This window comes from Hippichthys cyanospilos, chromosome 6 (assembly GCF_059441005.1).
Source record: "Hippichthys cyanospilos isolate Australia breed blue-spotted pipefish chromosome 6, RoL_Hcya_1.0, whole genome shotgun sequence".
Lineage (NCBI taxonomy): Eukaryota > Metazoa > Chordata > Actinopteri > Syngnathiformes > Syngnathidae > Hippichthys > Hippichthys cyanospilos.
This window is the reverse complement of record NC_142374.1, coordinates 24,497,235-24,517,487: the sequence shown is the minus strand read 5'-3', so window position 1 is coordinate 24,517,487 and position 20,253 is coordinate 24,497,235. Positions and strand designations below refer to the sequence as shown.

Here is a 20,253-nt window from a genome sequence, read left to right as displayed (position 1 = left end):
TCACTTTGAAGTAAATTCTTAGAAAAAGGTCCGAATTCACACTTTAAAGTCATAACTCTGACCTTAAAGTCACCTCGGAATCCTCACAGCTTTCGCGCACTTATCAAAGCGAGAAATTTGAAATTAAAGACAGAATCCTCACTTTAATGTTGGATTTTCTTAAAGTCAAAGTTCTGTTAGAAGTTAGAGAATCCTATCAAGCTTTTTTTTTCCCCCTTCAGTGGCCGTGTTACGTCAACCTACCTTGAGGAGGCGGTTCATGTCATTCTCCATGTTGGAGAGGGTCATCCTCTGCATGATGACGTCAGAGACGCGGCGCTCCAGGGACTGCCATTTGTTGCGGGCCATGCGGGTAGAATAAAGGCCACTGGAGCGCCTGGGGGAGGACCTGCAGGCAAGGGGAACAGTGACATCTGATTTGAAGTGGCTCCTTTGGACAATTAAAAGTCACGGAATGGTAATTAGAGTATATTCCGCACTTAAAAGCCTTTGTCAGGCTTCCCTTCAGCGCAGCTCCATCTAGTGGATGCATAATGCAACCCCAGCCACTACTGCAGCTTCTATTCTATGCGCCTTACAATGCGGCGCGCCCCATATATATATAAACACTTTTAAAATTGTCCATTTATTGAAGATGCGCCTTGTAATCTAGTGCGGCTTCTACTGCGGAAAATACGGAACTCAACGGTGGCTCTCCTTTCCCCATACGCCCTCGCCTAATGGACCTAAGTCGTACCTGGTGCCGTTGAGCGCGCCGTGTCCGCCGTACATGCGTCCAGAGAGGGGACGGTGGGACAAGTCTTGGTTGGTATCTGGCAGGTTGATCTTCCGAATGACCTTCCCGGAGGTGGGTCTGGCTTGCCTCCTCAGAGCTGTCACCTGACCACACACACAAACACACACACACACATATTGAAGGAAATTCATATTTTTCAAATTCAATATATCAATAAAATAGTGTGTACATGGAACTGTATTATTCTAATAAAGATTGAGACGATGTAATGTCAGTATAAAGCAGATATGGTCCTGGCCCAGGGGAAGTGGGGACAAGTCGGCACCTCCAAAAGGAACAGATGGCATCCCCCGACCAACATTCCACCATGGGCAAAAGGCTAGGTGTGGCCTTCAAGAGAAGATATCAGTCAGGGTTTTATGGTGCTCAGACTTCCTCCCGCTTCAAAGACTGGCCGGCAGAACAAAGACTTTTGAAGACACCATCCCCACGCAAACAGACCCCCACGCACGCACACACATCGACAGACACGCACGCACGTGCACACACACACACCGACAGGCGCGCACACACGTGCACGCACACACACACACACTTGCAATCCACAATGGGACTAGATGACCCGGAAGGGTATAAGAACTGAATGTTGAATGTGAAAGGTTGCCACTTTCTGCTCGGACCCGCGGCAGGACTGGCCCGAGGCCTCGTGTACTTTCCCACTCTGTCTGGATTAAATCAATTGTTTCACTATGTTGTGGTATGGGCGATCTTTCAACAAAAACCAACACGCTAGGAACTAGTTTAAGGCAAGAAGCTTTTTCTAGATTCCTTCAATACTTGTTTTTGTTACATTGATGGGACACAAGACCAGACCCCCCTTTGTGGGAACCCACCTTTCTGAAGGCCCTACAGCCCTGAAAAAAAATCAGGCAACATCCTAAAATCGGGGGAAAAATTATCATCACTTCAAATTCCCATTTAGGCAAAGTTTGAGGAATTGACCTGAGTACAGACTGCCATGTGGGGACATGTTTGGTTTTCATCACTTCTGGGGTTAGTATCTATACACACCGTCTGGCTTTTCTGGCTTTGTGGGTTTCCCTTACACACTACCTGGTTTTTCTGCCATCCTGGGTACCACTGACACACGGTTTGGTTTTAGAACCTTCCTGGGTACCCCTCACACACGGTTTGGTTTTAGAACCTTCCTGGGTACCCTTCCATAGTCCTTTACCCAGGACATGCTGGAGGGACTATGTCGCTTGGCTGGCCTGGGAGCGCCTGGGTATTCTTCTAGAGGAGCTAGCTGGATGAAGTGGCTGGGGAGAGGGAAGTCTGGGCTTCCTGTCTTAAGATGCTGCCCTCGCGACCCGACCCCGGAACACAGCAGTAGAAGATGGATGGATGGATGGATGGATAGTATCGTGTTGTGTATGCTATCGTCTATGGGATATATAGTCCCAGTGGTATTTCTTGGTGTAAACGGAAGTGTTTTTTTTTTTTTTTTTTTATTAATTTTGCAAGTTATCCTAGAGTCTAGGATAACTATAAACAAGTAATATATGCCATAAGTTAAAAAAAAGAAAAAAAAGAATCGGTCGTGAAAGGGTTAAAAAAAGGCCTGTGCTAGGGGTGATTTTAGCTGTGTCATGGGGCTGTTATGGCCTCACATATTATGAAACGCTATCCTAATCATGGAATCAGTATCTCTATTCTCCGAACATGGCAGAGAAAAAGAGCATGCACTTATCGATTGCAAAGTCTTTTATGACCCAGTAAATTATACCCTTATAATAATTATATGAGCAAAATTTGAAAAACTTACCTCCATTAATCCTTCACCGGACTTCATGCGTCTTTGAAGGTATTTCTGGTGATGCTGAAATGTTGAATTCTCCATCGAAATCTTTCCAATTGTTTTTCTTCATTGCAAAGTCAATCAGCCATGAAGAAGTGTCATGGGGTTGGGGAATCAAAAGCAACAGTTTGCAGAGGTGGGATGGCCCCTCCCCTTGCCAATTTCGTATCGCTCCAACTTATTCAGTATTGTGCACTTGTCACTTTGCAAAATCAGCTGCTTTTAAGCACACTGTGGTCAATTTGCATCAACATTTACAGCACAAAAGTTATGATCGTTAAAACACAAGTACACCCCTCCCAAAAAAAGTAAATATTCTTAAAGCACCATAATGCTCAAGCTACTGTGTGACATGGAATTTAAATGAAACATAATGACTGTGTTTTGTAACTGATATAAATTGTTTCAAGGTTGGGTTCATAGAAAGTTGGGCGGCAGCCAAGGGCGGGGACCTTGGCGCACCGATCCCTGGCTAAAGAAGCTAGCTCCTGGGACAAGAAATGTCACTTCTCTGACAGGGAAGGAGTCTGGGCTAGTCTACGAGTCTGAGAAGTCCCAACTAGATACAGTCAGACGTGACTCCACACACAGCTTGGGCTCTGGTACTAGTTTTCTCAAGAGGGTTTGGATTCTATTCACTGGAGTTGGCCATAGGGAGAGGCGCAGAGCAGGAGTAGGCATACTTATTGTCCCACGGCTCTGCGCCTGTACATTGGTTTCTACCCCGGAAGACGAGAGGGTAGCCTCCTTCGGGTGGGGGATGCATTCTGACTGTTGTTTATGCCTGTGCACCAAACAGCAGCTTATCTTGAGCTACCCACCCTTTCTGGAGTCCTTGAAGGGTGTGCTGGGTAGCGCATTCCCTGGGGACTCACTTGTTCTGCATGGGGACTTCAATCCTCACGTGGGCAATGACAGAGAGACAGAGAGAGGTGTGATTGAGAAGAATGTGCCCCCTATCTGAAACCGAGCAGTGTTCCGTTATTGGACTACTGTGTGGATTGTCGAAAATGAACACAATGTTCAAGCATAAGGGTGTCCATCTGTGCACTTGCCATCAGGACACCCTTTGCCATAGTTTGATGATCAACTTTGTGGTCATATCATCAGAAATCCCACCGCAAAATTGGTCATTCAGTGAAGACCATACCACCGCCTGGTGGTGTGTTGGCTCCGTTGGTGGGGAAACATGTTGATCAGACCTTGCAGACGCAAACGTATCGCAAGGGTTTGCTGGGAACGACCGGCAGAACCCCCTGTCAGAAGGTGTTTCAACTCTCGCCTTCAGCAAAATTTCTCCCACGTCCCGGGGGAGGTGGGGACATGCTTCCATTGTCGCGGCGGCTGATCTGAGTTGTGGCTGTGAGGTGATTGTTGCCTATCGTAACGGCAGTCCCCGAACCCGCTGGTAGACACAAGCAGTAAGGGGTGCCGTCAAGCTAAAGAAGGAGTCCTATCGGGCCTTTTTGGCCTGTGGGACTCCAGGGGCAGCTGACAGATACCAGTTGGCCAAGCGGAGTGTGGCTTTGGCAGTCGCAGATGAAAAACAACTTCCGGATGGCTTTGGGGAACTTCTGGTCCACCATCCGGCGTCTCAGGAGGAGGAAGCAGTGCACCATTAACACTGTATACAACTGACTTCAACTCAGGACATCATGAGCCGATGGGCAGATTGAAGACCTCCTCATTTTCACTAACCTGTCTTCCTTTGGAGATTCCATACTCTGCTTTCTCAATGTGGGCTCTCCTATCTCTGAGGCTGAAGTCACCGAGGTGGTCAAAAATATCCGGACACCCTGGTATGGGCTGTTCAGTCCCTGTACGAGAGTTCGGAACGCATTTCTGGCAGTAAGTCGGACCCGTGTCTGGTGAGGGTTGGACTCCTCCAAGGCGGCAGGATTGTTACGGATCACTGTTCATTACTTTTATGGAGAGAATCTCTAGGTGCAGCTGAAGCGTTGAGGGGTTCTGGTTTTGTGGTCTCAGGATTTCATCTCTGCTTTTTGATGTGGTTCTGTCGACTTCCTCAGACTGCGACCTCCAACTCTCACTGGAGCGGTTGGCAGTTGAGTGTGAAGCGGTTGGGATTAAGAACAGCATCGTCAAGTATGAGACCATGGTCCTCCATTGGAAAAGAGTGGAGTGCCCTTTCCGGGTCGGGGATGTGGTCCTGTCCCAAGTGGAGGAGTATAAATATCTTGGGGTCTTGTTCACGAGTGAGTGTATGATGAAACGGCATATCAACAGATGGATTACACTATCTGATGTGGTAAAGAAAGCGCTGAGCCAAAAGGGAAAGTGAATCACCCCTACACTAGTAGAAGATGTATGGTTGGATAGTTGTTTCAATATCTAAAGCGCTATATAAATAAAGCACATTTACATTTATGAAATAATCTGTATTGAATGAATATAGTCCAATCTCAAATACAGTAAGCATAATATTTCAAGATTCAAGAGAATTTTGTACCATACAATGAAATTCTTATTCCGTTCACTTCCCCGGGCAACAGACTACATTCCAGAAGTGAGCAATAAATAAAAAGCAATAAACAACAAACAGAGACAATGGTGCTAATAATGTAGCGCAGAATATTTAATGATAAATAGAAGTTAAAAAAACATAACCTTGCATGTATTATATGGGTTTTCTCTGGGTACTCTGGCTTCCTCCAATTATTAGACATACACACCATACACAAGTGTCAAAGGTCACCTGCACCTCCTGTAAAAGGCCTTCAACTGAGTTTGTGACCATTTTAACCCGCAAATCTTTGTGACACATTCATCTAGGAAGTTGAAATTTTATATTCTGCATGTAAAGAGTAGACAGAAGGTTTGTGACGATTATGAGACATACACGCCATACACAAGTGTCAAGGTTCACGTGCATCTCCTGTAAAAGGCCTTACACTGAGACTGTGACCACTTTCACGCACAAATCTTTGCAACACATTCATCTAGGAAGTTGAAATTTTCTATTCTGCATGTGAGGAGAGTCCTCAAAATAGGACATGGGATGCGCACGCTTAGGTTTGAGAAAGGCAAGGAGAAGACCCACGACTCACTAATGGTTCCTGCTGTCTGTTTCACCACCTAGCAAGAGGGTGATCAGCTATTTCTTCTCAATTAGCTTGTTTGTTAGCCATGGCAAACGCGCATGCTCTTTTCGTACCTGTCAAATAAAGACTAAAAAGATGACTGAAAATCTTTAAACCTGTATCAAACGCATCGGTTTTGTCTGCTAGCTAAGGACATTAGCAGTAAATTTTGCACCACATAAGTGTACGTTAAGGCAGTGGTTCTCAAAATGGGGTCCGCGGACCCCTTGGACCCGTGGGCTGACTGCAGGATGCCCATGAAACAATTTTGGTAATTAATTAAACAATATACATTTGCCGGGCTTGGTTTTTGTCACGGTTGAAATTTAGGGAGAGTACGCAAATGCGCCAAGTGAAGCATGTGATGTTACGCATCAGTGATTTCTGTCGCGCATGCGCACCGGCGTACCACTTATGTGCACGCCTGTGTATATTCTATGATGTAGGCCTTTACCAACAGAGACACCACTGGACCTGCTGCTCACAATTATATCAAATGTTTCAGGGTTCCAGATTAGCTTGAAATAGTGGCATTTTGCCCCCAAAATATGACAAAACGGTACATTTTTCATCCACTTGTGCAGATATGAAGAGTACATTTATTGATTATTGAGTACAGGGCCATCATGCAAAAAAAATACAATAAATGTTGGATCCTGCATGACTCTAACAATGAATACCCATCAATTTAACATCAATACAATGAAACTTGAGCAAAATCTGAACACTTGCTTTGCAAATCATTTCACCATGTGCTCCCCTAAGGTTTGTTTCAGCGCTCCTAAAATTTTAAGCTACTGGCTACTGTTTTCCTTGTAACAATACTGTATGTCAGAAGTATTGTATTAAGAATCAAAATCCATTGGCACATACTAATCAGCTTTATAGGGAGTTGTTATCACATTGAGCATTTATGTTCAGCAGTAAATAGTTCATGTTCTCAGATATATAATAGATATCTTTGTAATAAAATCAAGTTAAATCCTTTCTGAGAGCACCAAAACTATGGTTTTGATGAGGTCAAAGTTCACATTTTAATCATAAGAATCAAGTATGACTTCACCGCGTTCATTTAGGTAGGTTTAACCTGGCAAAATTCTTGCAGAAACTCCCCCATGGCGTCTTGTCGGTGTCCCCACAATGTACAAAAACTGTTTTTTGTGTGTGCTGCCGCCATCTTGCTCAAGGTGACCCCACAATGTATGAAAACCACATTTTTTGTGCATAAAAGTGTGCGTGAGCTCGAGAGTGTGTGTGGGCTGCAGTACCATTTTCCACCAGCAGTATGCCCTACTGAGCACACACACTTACACACAAAAAAATCGTTTTTTGTGCATTGTGGGGATGTCCTTCAAAATTGGCCAGGGCACTTATTAGACCTTTTTATCTTTGAATTAGTGGTTAGAATTTTTGGGTCCCCACACTGTGATTGTGCTGTCAGGTGCAGGTTCCCACAATGTAGCAAATACAAACGCACACACACAGTGGATACTTAAAAGCATGCCAAAAAAAACGAAACAGCACCACATTGTGGCTGAAACCCACCTCCTCTGTCTTCCTCTTGAGGATGAGCTCTTGCTGCCTCTTCTGAGCCTCCAGTAGCTTCAACTGGTGCTGAGGGAAGGGAGGAAAATACTGCCCATCACCCGGTCATCAGGAGAGGATGAGCACTGTGAGGCCTTCACTGACCTCTTGTTTGCGCTGGTCTTTTTTCAAGGAGGCGATTTCCCGGTTTCGGCGAGACTCGTTCATGCGGTTCTTCTCCTGCTGCTCCTTCATCTGCCTCATGAGGCGAACCTGAACACACACACGCGTGAGATTTTAACCTGATTTTTTTTTTTTTTTTTTTGAATATCGTGACAGAAAATGTTTGTTTTGGCGAAGGAGGCTCACCTTGGTCTTCTTCATCTCGGTCACATCCATCTGGAGCTTGCGCAGCTGCTTCTCGTACTGCGACTGGTTTCGAAGCAGGCGGGCGTGCTCCTTCTGGGCCGCCTGCAGCTTCTGCAGCTCCTTGTTCATCACGCTCAGCTTCTTCTCGTACTCAGTCTTGATTTTGCGGGCCTTGTCGTCCGAGCCGCTCTCCACCGAGTCTGGGTGAGACGCGCGGGCTCAGAAGCGGGAGGTCTTTTTTTTTTCCCCACCTAAGACGAACTCACTCATGTTCTGGAGGACGCGGTCCCTCTCCAGCTGCGTGTCCCGGATCTTGCACTGCAGCATCATCAGCTTCTGCTCGTACTGCTGCTTGAGCGTGTGCAGGCGGCGCTGGCTGTTCTCCAGCTCGTCGATCAGCTTCTGTTTGATGGCGATCTCGCACGTGATGTTGGCCAGGTCCGCTTGGAAGTTCTCTGACGGGAAACGCAAAGAGAAGACGGCATGTCATGTCATGCTATGTATCCATCTAAAACTCGTAGAGCTCAATAGAAAAAAATTTCGGGGTGGGAAAGTAAAAATGAATGTAAATAGTTCAGAGTTTACTGTTAGAATAATTGTGTATAGGTTATCCCATGTTTGCTTTTTTGCAATACGTATGATTAGACGTGGATATTTTCTGTGGACTTTTTTGTGAAGAAAGTGTGAGGAGATGACACGTCTCCTGCATCTGTAAGAAGAAAGCAGGCACCGAGATCTGACCACAAGGCGGAACGGTCATTAGGTTCCCGTTAAAAAAGATAGCAGTTATTACATGGACTGATAGTGTATGGACTGTCACATACGTCCCCCACAACCACTAGCTGATTGTTGTGATGCTGCTATACGCCTCCCCTCACCCTTCAGGGCATCAATAGCTTCGGAACAAGGTCCAACCCAAATGAATAAAACAGGGCTCGGTATTAAACCTGTAGATCTATGATGATGCACATCTCTGTCAGTTTTCCTCACAAGTAAAAAGAGGCCAAGTGTCATCTTCCTTCGTTATAAATACGCTAGGTTGACTGAACCTGACATTTACTGTAACCCATGTGTCCTCCTGAGACCCGATTCTATTCATTTGTGTCCACCGTAGCGGACGTTTGTATTTGGTCTCGATCGTTTGAATCGTTTGCGCTACACTACAAAGTCCGATTGTCGTCTTATCGAGGACATTCTGGCCTTTCCAATGATGTCTCCTGTTTGATGAGACAAAATGGACACAACGGTGGAAACAAATGTGTAGGTGGGGCCTCAGGAGGACAAGCGGTTGACGCAACTTGCTGACATCGCCAGACTGCTCTGACCTTTTTCGTCCGACTCCGAGTCGGAATCTTCCGAGCTGTCCTCCACTTCCATGTCCTCGTCTTCTTCTTCGTCCTCCTCCTCGCCTTCATCGTGATCGCTGCCATCCTGAGTGTCCTATCGAATGATCGTGCGACATAAATTGAGCATAAATATGAAACCTATTCAACCAGGAGTAACACAAGCACAATGTACAAAAAGAAAAGAAGGCTGGACAGGATGCGTTCTCCTCGCGAGTAAAACGAGTTCAAGTCTCTTGTCTTCCTTCCTTGTGTTTTATTAATCAGATGTTCTAGATCTTGATCAACTCACCATGTCGGCGTCATCGCTTGCTCGCTCCGCGTTGCTCTCCTTGTCGCTGTTCTTCTCCTGCTCGTTGTCGAGAACGTCCTCCTTGCCGACGCTGAAAGATGGAAGCGCACACATTTGTTTGTTTGTTTTTTTATCCGTTACCGCCATCGCTGTCTAGTTTCCATTGCGTTTTAGTGACGTTTCAGTTGAGAACATCGGTCACGTGACATGCGCTAAAATCGCTTCTGCTCAACCCAAAAAAAAAAGACACAGGACATAAAATGTTTGAAAGTTAAAAAAAAAAAAGTGAAAAAAATTGACATGATGGAGCGCTTGTTAGGGGAAAATCCACAATAGCTAACCATGACAGAAACAACTATAATTCTCGATAGACTTCATAATATGATATGAAACATAAGATTAGAATTATGTTAGGATTTCCAAAGGTCAAATACAGGTACACAGGTACAAATAGGTACACTTGCACAATGTAAAGAGAACAGAACTGTCAGTCTCAAAATATGGGGAAAAAAAACAAATAATTTTTTCCGTCCGCGGTTTATGCGCCGCATAAGGTGCGCCGGAATATAATGCGCACCGTCAGTTTGAGGAAATTGAAGGGTTTTAGGTGCGCCTTATAGAGCGTAAAATACGGTAACTGCTTTTTTTGAATGCTATGCCAGGAACAGTAGTTTTGTTTTCAAATTAAGAGCAAACCAACCGGAACATGAAGCAACTTACTGCTTGTGTAATATTAGTGACTGGACCATGCCTTTATTTTGTAAGGCTTTATAAATACGTGCGGTTTCGTTCTTATGCCATCATCTGGAGATTCTGGAATGAATATGCCTAGAGGTACCAGTTTGGGATAGCGCCCCTCTTTCAAAGATTGACAACCACTGTACGGAATGACAAAGCAAGCGGCGTTGATGGGCGGGGTAGAGAAAAGAGCAGAACTGGTGTTTGATGATTACGATGAGAATGTTGAAGCGTGAGGGACGGCAGGAGGGTGGAAGCCAACAAACCTCACGACGACCTCCTCCTCCTCCTCCACCTCCTCCTCGTCCCTCTCTCGCTCGTCCAACAGCAGCTGGAGTCTTCGGGGGAGTGAGTCAAAGGTTAAAAACCACAGGTGAAGAGGGATAAGGAGAGGAAGGAAGTATATCTATAAATATATATAGATTTTTTTTTTGCAAGAACCCAGGGGGGGGTTCTATCAGGGGTCGGCGACCTTTAACATTCAAAGAGCCGTTTTGAGCCGGTTTCCACAGATAAGACAACAGCGGCCATAAACGCATCTGAAATGAAGCAATGTGAAAGCTGACGGAATCAGTTTGGCGTTGCTTGCAGCAGCTTTTGTGACCCAAGGTTGGACCACATTATTTTCACCGAAAGAAGCAAGCAGACCGAACCAACGTCCGAATCCATCCGCGTTCACAAACAGGGGCATTCATTTATTCAGACTTCTTCAAGCGCTCCGGTTCATATCGTTTACTTACCTGAGTTATCTTACTTTGAAATATCTGCTTATAATCCGGAAAGGCCGTGCTGTAAACTGTACCTGTTTATGTTCTGTGTCTGTCATTCAGCTCTTAGCAGTTTCAAGAAAAGAACTAGCAGACCGAACCAACGTTTGAGTCCGTTCTTGTTCAAACACCATTGACTTTATGTTAAGAATTCTTCAAAGGCTTTGTTTAATGTTATATTTGACTTTGACAATGTGGGCTTTTAATCTGGAAGGCCGCGCTTTATTTCCCTTTCCTGTTTTCACCTTTCCCAAACCGATCGTTTGTCTTTTCGTGCCCCGTCGCATCAAACGCGTCCTTTAAACGTCGCCCTATCACGTATCATGGTTGGTTACGCTGTCCACCGAGTCGATCTGAAGCGAGCGTCGTTTCTTTTCCTAAACTACGGAGATGCTGCGGTCCATTTTCATCTCGATCAACATTCAGTGGCTCACCTCTTCTTCTTCTTCTTCTCTCGCTTCTTGAGCTTCTCCAGGTCCTTCTTGGCCATCTCGATGATGTCGGACGTCTCCTTCTCGGGGGCGGAGGAGGCGGAGGAGAAGGAGCCGGGCGTGCCGTAGAAGGCCTGGCGGCTGGAGGCGCGGGAGAGGCTCTTGCGCAGGCTCTCGTTCACCGCCTCGCTCTCCAGAAGCTTGGCTCTGAGGACCGCGACGTTGCGTGAGACGCGCACCTCATTTATTCCAGTTCAAATGGGTACCGCGTTTTGAAAAATTCATGAATACGACGGATTAACCAATTTTAGTGGGGAAGGCGAGAACTTTTAACGATCCAAACGGCGGCTAGCGGGCGAAATAAGTTCCAAATCTGGCATTTGCGTTTACCTGAGGTCTTCAATTTCTTTGATGTAACCCTGAATCATGTTCCCGATTTCCTCTGAGCCTCCTTCGCCTGAACAAGAAAAAAAAAAGAAAAAAAAGAAACGGGACTTTTTAAGGCCATTCTTCTAAAGTTGAGCCGGGCAAAGATTGGGCTGCGCTTACCCGCCCTGGCGAGCGCCTGGTTGGCCTGGTCGCTGAGCAGCTGCGTGAGGCGCGCCCGCTGGGCGTCGATGGTCTCCTGCATGGCCTTGACCCGCACGCGCAGGTTGCCGTTCTCTGTCTGCAGCATGGCGTTCTCGTGGAACATGTCGCTGAAGCTCTCCACGCCGTCCTCGCCCGCCAGCCGTTTACCCTGCTCAGGGGAGGATGGCACTTAGGGTTTATATCGTATACTAATACAAATCATTCATCGTAATAATGAACTATTTCCGTTGACTGTCAGAATATGCAGTTTAATGTTAGAAAATTCTAAATATCCAAGGTTTTTTTGGGGAGCTTTTATTTTATTTTGAAAAGCCTTTTATTTTGAAAAATGGCCGGATTCTCTTGGATTCGTTTGGGTCACTCGAGCGCAAAAACTTCGCTCACAAATAAGTCAAATGAGTAAGACGTTTTTGGGAAGGGGAAAAGGCGGCGTGAAGAGACAGGTGACGAGCCGACAACTTTGAAAGAAAAGAAAGGTTTTAACAGGCAATACCAGGAGTCCTAGTTGAAATCATGACTTCTAGCGGTATGAACTTTGAGCGATACTTTGTCCAAAAAGAACCCACAAAATGACAAGAGCGCGCAAGTAGTACGCTCCGCAGTACGCACCGTCTTGTACTCCATGAGTTCCATCTGCAGCCTGGCGATCTCGGTCCTGAGCGCGCTGATCTGCTGGCTGGCTTTGTCCTGGTTGACCACCACCTTGTTTTTGATGTTGCGGGCGCGGTTGGCGTACTTGAGCGTGTTGAGCGTCTCCATGAAGTCGCGGTCGGACGGGCTGATGCACGCGATCATCACCGTTTGGCTAGAGGGGCACAAGGACGCCACTTGAGCGCCGATTCACGGCGAAACGCCAAGAGCGCCGCTGACCTGTTCCCCCCCAACGAGTCCTGCAGAAGCCGGGTCAGTTTGGAGTCTCGGTAAGGCACGTGCGAGGACCGCTTGCTGCGGTCGCCCAAAGCGCTGATAACGTTCCCCAGAGCCAGCTTGAAAAACAGAAAATATTTATCTCTCATTGCGGATCAACAGCAGGTAGGTTTTTTTTCCGATACAAAAATGTTCCGCGATAAGGATTTAGAAAACAAAAATCCCGGGGCTCACGCGAAAGAAAAAAATTGTGAACCGCTTGCGAGGTTGATGTACGCAAGACGACCAGCAGATGTCAGTGTTGCCTCACCAGTCCGCAGTTGATAGAGATTCCCTCCTTCGCACGGTCTCCCGTGGCGCCGGTCCTCTTGAGCCTCTCGGATCCGGCCAGGTCCACAAAGTGAAATTTGGCACTCAGTGTCTCGTACTCGTCCATGTCCCCGTTGCTGTTGGAGACCCGATTGTCGCTGTCGTCGCCGTCTTCCTGCTGCAAAGTATTGTCAAATTGTTCTTGTTTAGATGGCATTTAAGAAAATAAAAATGTGCAAATAAATTGAATTTAAATGCTTAAAAAAACTCCATGATTTTAATAGTAGAAAAAGGGATAGAACAGCTAATGTTTTAAGTAATATAGATGCATTTAAATAAATAGGACATGAGAAATGTTGTTTCTGGGTGTTATTCTTGATGAGAATTTGTGTTGGAAACCACACATACTGTATAAAAAGGTCAAAAATATCCAAAACACGAGCACTTGCATTACACTACGTAAAGGATTCATTAGATAATAAAGTGTTATACATGTTAGATAACACCAGGATTGTTTCATATTTAATTTATTGCAGTAAAGTGTGCGGAAATGCTTGAAAAGCACATACTCAAATACATTGCAATAAGAATAACTATAAGGCGCACTTAAAAGCCTTCAATTTTACTGCTGAACTTCATTCTGATTTGGCCAACATTGAACGTGTTTTGTTTTAATAATAAAATAAATGAAATGAAACATAAAACAGAGATGTGCGGCTCACATTGTCGGGGGAGGCACAGACTCTGACTTGGCACACGTGAATGGTGAATATGGCGTGCGAGCGGGAGCTCTGGACGTTCATCTGCGTGCTGGCGGTGGTGCGGGACAAAGCGCCCAGCTTCAGGCATTGCATCATCTGAAAAAAAAAACAAACAAAAAAAAAGATGAGCGACGCGACAGGCAAAGCTGCCAAGGCTTCCGATTGGACGTCCTACCTCGGCCTCGGAGGACACGGTGCGCGTGGTCACGCCCACGGTGTAGATCCCGCCGTTGGCGTCCTCGTGGATTTTGATGTGAGATTTCTGCTTCCCGTCTCGCACAGAGTCGAACAAATCCAGAACTTCCTCATTGTAAAGCTGCATCAAATCCCAAAAAGAAGAAGAAAAAAAAGCTTGGTACCATATCAATATTTTCTTGGAAAACCCAAACAGATACGAAGGTCTTTTATTTGTATTTTGAAACAAAACAACAACAACAACAAATTAAGAAAATGCATTATTTTAAAATTCGCTAAAGTTATATTTTTTTACGAATGGACGAGTACCAATACTAATATCAACGACTTCAAATTAATTTAAGGAAAATGACTATCTTGGGATACATTTCTTTTTACTGCAAGGAATTGTTATGTTTAAAAAATACCGGGCGTATAGCCGCTCGGTATCGGTGACAACTCAAAAACGAAGTATCAAAAGCGACGTCCGCAAATTAAGAAGTATCTGCGCTCGTCCACGTTTTCTCCCATCTCGGGTTGCGGCTATCCCTTTTTGGTATGCGGCCGCTGTCAAAATGTGACGGAGCGGCACACGTGCCTCCCGACGATAACGTCAGGCCGACGCCAGGCCGCTCACCTCCAGAAACTGAGCGTTGATTTTAAACTCCGGCGCGGGGCGTCCCTGTTCCTGCGCGGCCTGCCGGCGCCGCTCGATGCCCCGGAAGAGGTGGTGGACGGCGCGGGGGATGATGCCCAGCTCGTCGTCTGCGATGTTGACGTCGAATCCCGTCCCCATGGTGTAGGTCTTGCCGGAACCGGTCTGTTGGGACGCAAAATTAAGTCAAAGCAACGCAAAGATAGCGAAGCTGATGCCTTCAAAAGCAGCTTTTTTTTTCTTGCTCTCTCAGGTTGAATCACAGCTTTAAAAGGCAAGGCGGCGTCAGTGTTAAGGCTAATAAATACAAATAATACACTCAAATAAATAATTAAAACATTCACTTAAGAGATGGCAAAAACTTGGCGCACAGCTAACTTACTTGCTGAGCGCAAACCAATGGAAATACTGCAGCCTACTTAGAACCAAGCACATTATTTACTTTGAAGCGATTTTTCATTTATGAGCAGTCAAAATGTCATTATTGTTCATTTCAGACCCAATTTATTCCAATTTTTTGCCAATTGGATTTTTCAAAATGGCTCTCGATTGACAGCTAGCACGGTATACATTAGGGATCAGGTGAGAAACTCAATGCCATTTCACCCTGGTAAATAATATATCAGGGTGAGAAAAGCAGAGGCTTTTGTCATGCAAACATGTGGGAATCATTGCCCCCTGGTGGTAGGATGACAAAATGCTTGATTTGACATGTACGCTAGCAGGCTTACGCTAGCGAATTTTCATTTATGAGCAGTCAAAATGTCATTCTTGTTCATTTCAGACCCAATTTATTCCAATTTTTTGCCAATTGGATTTTTCAAAATGGCTCTCAATTGACAGCTAGCACGGTATATATTAGGGATCAGGCGAGAAACTCGATGCCATTTCACACTGGTAAATAAGTGGTTGGAAAGCAACTATAGCCCTATTTGCCGAAATCCCGCTTTTCAGGGTTTTGTGCAGGAAAAGGGTGGCGATGACATTTCCGACTTATGGTGCGGTGTTCGAAAGGAAATTTTGCGACTGGCCTGTCCGTAGGCGAAGACGGTGGCGTTGTATCCCTCGAAGCAGCCCTCGATCAGCTTCTCGGTACACGTTTGGTAGATGGCGTCCTGCTGCGAGTCCATGTCGAACACGTAGTCGTACGTGAAGGATTTGTCCTTGCCCAGGATGACCTGCGGCTCGCCGGGCATCACGTCCGTGCAGATGTGGCATCCTTCGATCTTCTCCCGTGCCAGTTGAGGACGAATCCTGGAGGAAAAAAAACAAACCCCATCAATTTTCAATGTTATCCTCTGATACATGGATTAAACTGGATCTCTGTGTAAAATGTTGAAAGTATCCGTGTGAAAACAGGACACAAGGGTGGCTCATCACACTATCACTGTGTTCTGTCTAAAAAGCATTGGTGAATAAATTGTCAAATCTATTGTTACACCTCTGGCAACGGTTTTGATGGATCTCTGTGTGAAAGATAAAAAAATCTCTGTGTGAAATCACACAGTGGTTACAATAGCTTACCTTTATTGTGACCCACAAAAAAAGCATGTTGCCATTAAGTCAGATCTGCTAATAAGTCTCTGATGCACTAATTTTGACAGATTTCTGCGTGAAAGGCGCTGTTCATCGGAACACCATTGTGTCTCGGCTGGTTTCCGCGCAAAAAAATCATAGATTGATGCCACATGTCGCTCATGCACCGGTTTTAGTGGATCTCAATGTCAAGTGATTTAGGTCCCTGTGTACATGTTCCTGTTGTCGCTGGGTTTGGTGTGAAAAGTAGGGGTTGGGGTACCAAGTCTACAATTTGTTTACTATACATCCTTTCTAGTTTTAAATGAAAGGTTTTAAGACCCTGTGTGTAATGCACCCACATTTGGCATTATTTTACCTTTGCTGATCTACTGTTGCCGCTTGCTCTGACGTACCAATTGTACCGGATCTTTGTGTGAAAGGCTTGAACACACCGTGAGACGCTAAAGTCTCAACGCCGGGTTCTGTGAGAAAGTCAAAGACGAATAACGATGTAGTGTTTCAATTTTTCGGCGTAGAACTCTATTTACTAATGTTTCGTCTGTGTTTTTTTCTCCAACCATGAATGAAGAATCCTGCTCGTCGCTGTGTTAAATTTGAAAGAGGCACCTACCCTCGATAGGGCTGAAAGGCACCTGGCAGCATTTAGCATCTAGCGTAAATAACGGCCTCATTGTGCCTCCAAAACAACGTCTGGGGGTCCAGCACAATGCGGCCATTGTGCGTCCATAAGTGTGAAACCGGTCCCTGGTACCGAGCGGAGCGACTCTGTGGGAGCCGCAAGGTATTGAGACACCCCCGGGCTGTTTTGGAGTCGTTTGCAGCGACAGTATATAACGTTTATAATCGGCTACAGTGAGGACAGGGCGCCCTTTGTTGCGGGAGACTGAACTGTGTGATCCGGTTAAGAATCTCAACATTGATGTGACGTCTGTTGGATAGTTTGGGAACATTTGGGTGGCAAGACCCCTGGAAATGGGCATTGCACCCGAAAAATGACCATTTTGAGGCTGATTGGATGAACTGGTGGTGGATGCTGATATTTTGCAACACTAGGGGGCAGTACGGAACAGGGTTTTCAAATGGGGGTTCCTCAAGACAGTTCAGGGGAGTTTGGGAGAGGTAAGCAGAGTTTCTGCAAGTATCAGAAAATCTCATTTATTACTATTTAATGACATGACAGGAACGGTACATTTTTCTTTTCAAATTAAGAGCAAACGTATTGGAACGTGTAGCAACTTTTTTATTGAGCAGGGGTCCCCAACAACAGACCGGTCGACGCTTGAGATTTTTATTGTCGGGGGTGTTGTAAGCACGTCACCTGTCTCTTGAATCAAATCCGGACAGTTTTCAAAACATAATAGCTTTCAGACTCTCCTGCATGCATCCACAAATCTAATGTATTGCTTTCTATTGTTGTGCCAGGAACAGTTCATTTTCTTTTCAAATTAAGAGCAAATTAATTGGAACATTTAGGAAGTTATTGCTAAACTGTGTTAGTTCCTACTTTCTAAAAGCTTAAAAGGCGTGATTTTGCAAAGCTTTTTACGGATAAGATAGCCTTGTTGTGCTAGACGAATGAAACTTCCCGAGCATCCAAAAAGTGAACCACGGTATGCGCCAGAAAAGAAGACATCGGATCAAATTGGCCAATGTAAAAAAATCTGACTTTGTATCCAATGGGTGCGTCACATTTTTCTCATATTTACTGTTGCTGACTATTGATTTTTTTTTTGATAATATCACGTGATCCAGTATCGGAAGTGAAAAAAAAAAAAATGGTATAGAGACACATAGGAATTAAACTTTAACGTGCACACCAGGATTTGGCCATTTGTTGAAAAAGAGTACAGTAATGGCACACCCAATGAACCTTAGTGCACAGTGGGTGCGTGACAGAGGCTGGTGTTGCCATGGCGACCATCAGATGATGAATTAATCCCATGCAGGGAGGATATGACCGCGTGCTGACCCAAAGGAAGACATGAACTCTTGTGGCATTATGTTACAAATAATGGATTTTTTTTTGTTTGTTTCCTTTTTATGATATCATATCAATGGAAAAAAAAAAACACTAGGGAGCTGAAATTTCGGTTATGGTTAAAACATTTTTAAAATGCAACCATTCTGACATTTCTATGTGATTGCAGCTGGACGAGCGAGATTTTGCGTGCAAAAATGATAATCGTCCAAATTTTGGAGCATATAAAACCATTCGAATTACAATTTTTGAGATGCATTTGAATAGGATTTATGACATTGATTCTCCTGCGATTTTTGCAACATTCCATTGATCGGCGGTCAAACGACGTCAATAAACAGAAAATTCTTTCCTGACTTGTGTTTCACCTCAAGACAGTAGGTGGCGGCAGAGACCAGATAAAGGCTATGTCTTAAAGTCTCATCACTATAAAAACAGACACAACCTCCATATGTATGGATAAAACTGAACAATTTCAAGGTAAAACATTATTCATAAATAACTTTCATTTTTACCCCTTTAAAAGCATTTGCAAAATTAGGAAAAAATTGCAATGCGTATAGTTTGCAAAGTGTATGCACAAGATTAATAGAGAGGAGGAAAGGGCAAGGGGGGGTGGGGGGGGGGGGGGGGGGGTTGAAAATTAGAACCAAGCTCAGCATCCTGCCAAGCTCCAACCTCGGGCCTAAAAGTGGAAACGGCGCCACAAATAGGACTGGGGTGAAACTCCAGCGGGGCTCACAAATCAGGTCTCCATTTCCTCTCTAACGTGTGTACGGGCCTGGAACACGTGGCCTGAAATTCATAACGGCCTTCAAATTCTCATGTTTGTCAAAATCTTTGCCTTTGCTGCACGGGTGAACTTTGACCCGCAGGAAGCGGGCAAAAGCGTTATCAGCGCACCACGCGGGGACTTTGAGCCGCCGTGTTTGTTTGGACGCCACTTTTTCCAAAAACAACTAGCGGGGATCTCCCTGTCTGGGAATTGAACTCAAAATAAGGGTGATGATGACATTTTGGATTTATGATAGACATTTGATTCAATTGTTTTGTTTTTTTTTGTTTGTTTTTTTAAACGTTGCCGTATTTTTTTTAACACGTAAGTTCATTGATTTTAAAGAATATCTGACCAGGCTAAAGTTCATAATGGTATTTGAGATCGAAGACTAGTGATAATCTACTCTAGGACAAGTCAACGTTCGTCATTATGACTTCAAATTTTATTCAGTCCAGAACTCATTTCGTAACGTGAATTATTCGTAGAGGCCCTTTTGACATGTAAATTTACCAATTCTTTCCAAAACACTCTCCTAAAGCCTTTAAATTCATTATATTAATTGAAACAGTTGAAAATATGAATGCAGTTCATTTGTTTGCCTCGAGATGGTGCCGGTGAGCTGGTGGTACGAGCAGAGAATTTTGTTTAGGTCGTTTTATTTGTACAGTTTCATTTACGTTTCCAGTCATTTACAAGTTCGCAGGAGCGATAATATGTATTTTAGGATCATTTTCAGCATGTAAGTTTACTTAAGTTTAGTTTAAGGTCATGTGAAGTACTTCACATTAAGCTAATGTGTTAAGCTAATGTGCTAACAAGCTAAAGTCAAACGCGACGACTCGCTAGTTGAACAGCAATTCAAGAGGAAGTTTTCAGCGGTTTGTTTACAGCATCCCAAAGTGGTTTGCACGTGTTTTTACATGATTAAACGCAATGTTAGCGATAGCTAACGTCGAGTTTGTTTTTTGTTTTTTTTTGTTTTTTTGTTTGTGAAAAGGGTTATGAAAAGCGCCAATGTTATGTTGCTTACGGCTGAGTTGGTGGTAAAAACACAGAAAAATAGAATCTTAGCACAGTTTTGGTTCTCCTTTGCGGGGGGGGGGGCAGCGGAGCAGTCAGTCACACAGGCAGGGGGCGGCGCCAAGAACAAATATGGCGAGCTAGCGGCGGAGCTAGCGAGGGAACGCTATGGTTCACTGGCTGCGAACAAAGCCGAGGTCTCACGGGGGCTTTGGACACTGTCCACTCCACTCACGTCTCCCTCTGGACAAGCGTTCGTCTCATCTGGACAATTTTCTTTTTTGCTAATCTTTTTAAACTGCAAAAACTAAATTGACGTCAAAGTGGGGATTAACAAGTAGCTAGAACGTTTTTTTTAAATTTTTTCCCAGTACCTGGTATCCGCCAACCGTGTCAATTTTACTCAACTTTGGAAGTACTTT

The 20,253-nt window shown here is 44.7% G+C and overlaps 1 protein-coding gene across 4 annotated transcripts in view; it reads right to left on the bottom strand.

The window, feature by feature from the left end:
* LOC148422929 (kinesin-like protein KIF21A) overlaps positions 1-20,253 on the bottom strand; it is a 36,971-nt gene that overhangs the window by 10,993 nt on the left and 5,725 nt on the right. For 2 of the 4 annotated variants that reach the window (XM_088417603.1, XM_088417604.1), the window contains exons 2-20: positions 15,548-15,770; positions 14,499-14,681; positions 13,863-14,003; positions 13,649-13,783; positions 12,928-13,104; positions 12,621-12,736; positions 12,360-12,555; positions 11,709-11,898; positions 11,550-11,616; positions 11,163-11,366; positions 10,228-10,299; positions 9,224-9,314; positions 8,914-9,028; positions 7,855-8,043; positions 7,589-7,788; positions 7,385-7,492; positions 7,241-7,309; positions 737-879; positions 244-388 (exon numbers count right to left, since the gene is read on the bottom strand). In XM_088417603.1, the coding sequence (XP_088273729.1) occupies positions 244-388; positions 737-879; positions 7,241-7,309; positions 7,385-7,492; positions 7,589-7,788; positions 7,855-8,043; positions 8,914-9,028; positions 9,224-9,314; positions 10,228-10,299; positions 11,163-11,366; positions 11,550-11,616; positions 11,709-11,898; positions 12,360-12,555; positions 12,621-12,736; positions 12,928-13,104; positions 13,649-13,783; positions 13,863-14,003; positions 14,499-14,681; positions 15,548-15,770 (2,764 nt within the window). The remainder of the gene's footprint in view (positions 1-243; positions 389-736; positions 880-7,240; positions 7,310-7,384; positions 7,493-7,588; positions 7,789-7,854; positions 8,044-8,913; positions 9,029-9,223; positions 9,315-10,227; positions 10,300-11,162; positions 11,367-11,549; positions 11,617-11,708; positions 11,899-12,359; positions 12,556-12,620; positions 12,737-12,927; positions 13,105-13,648; positions 13,784-13,862; positions 14,004-14,498; positions 14,682-15,547; positions 15,771-20,253) is intronic. The other 2 variants (XM_088417605.1, XM_088417606.1) reach the window with 1 other exon arrangement.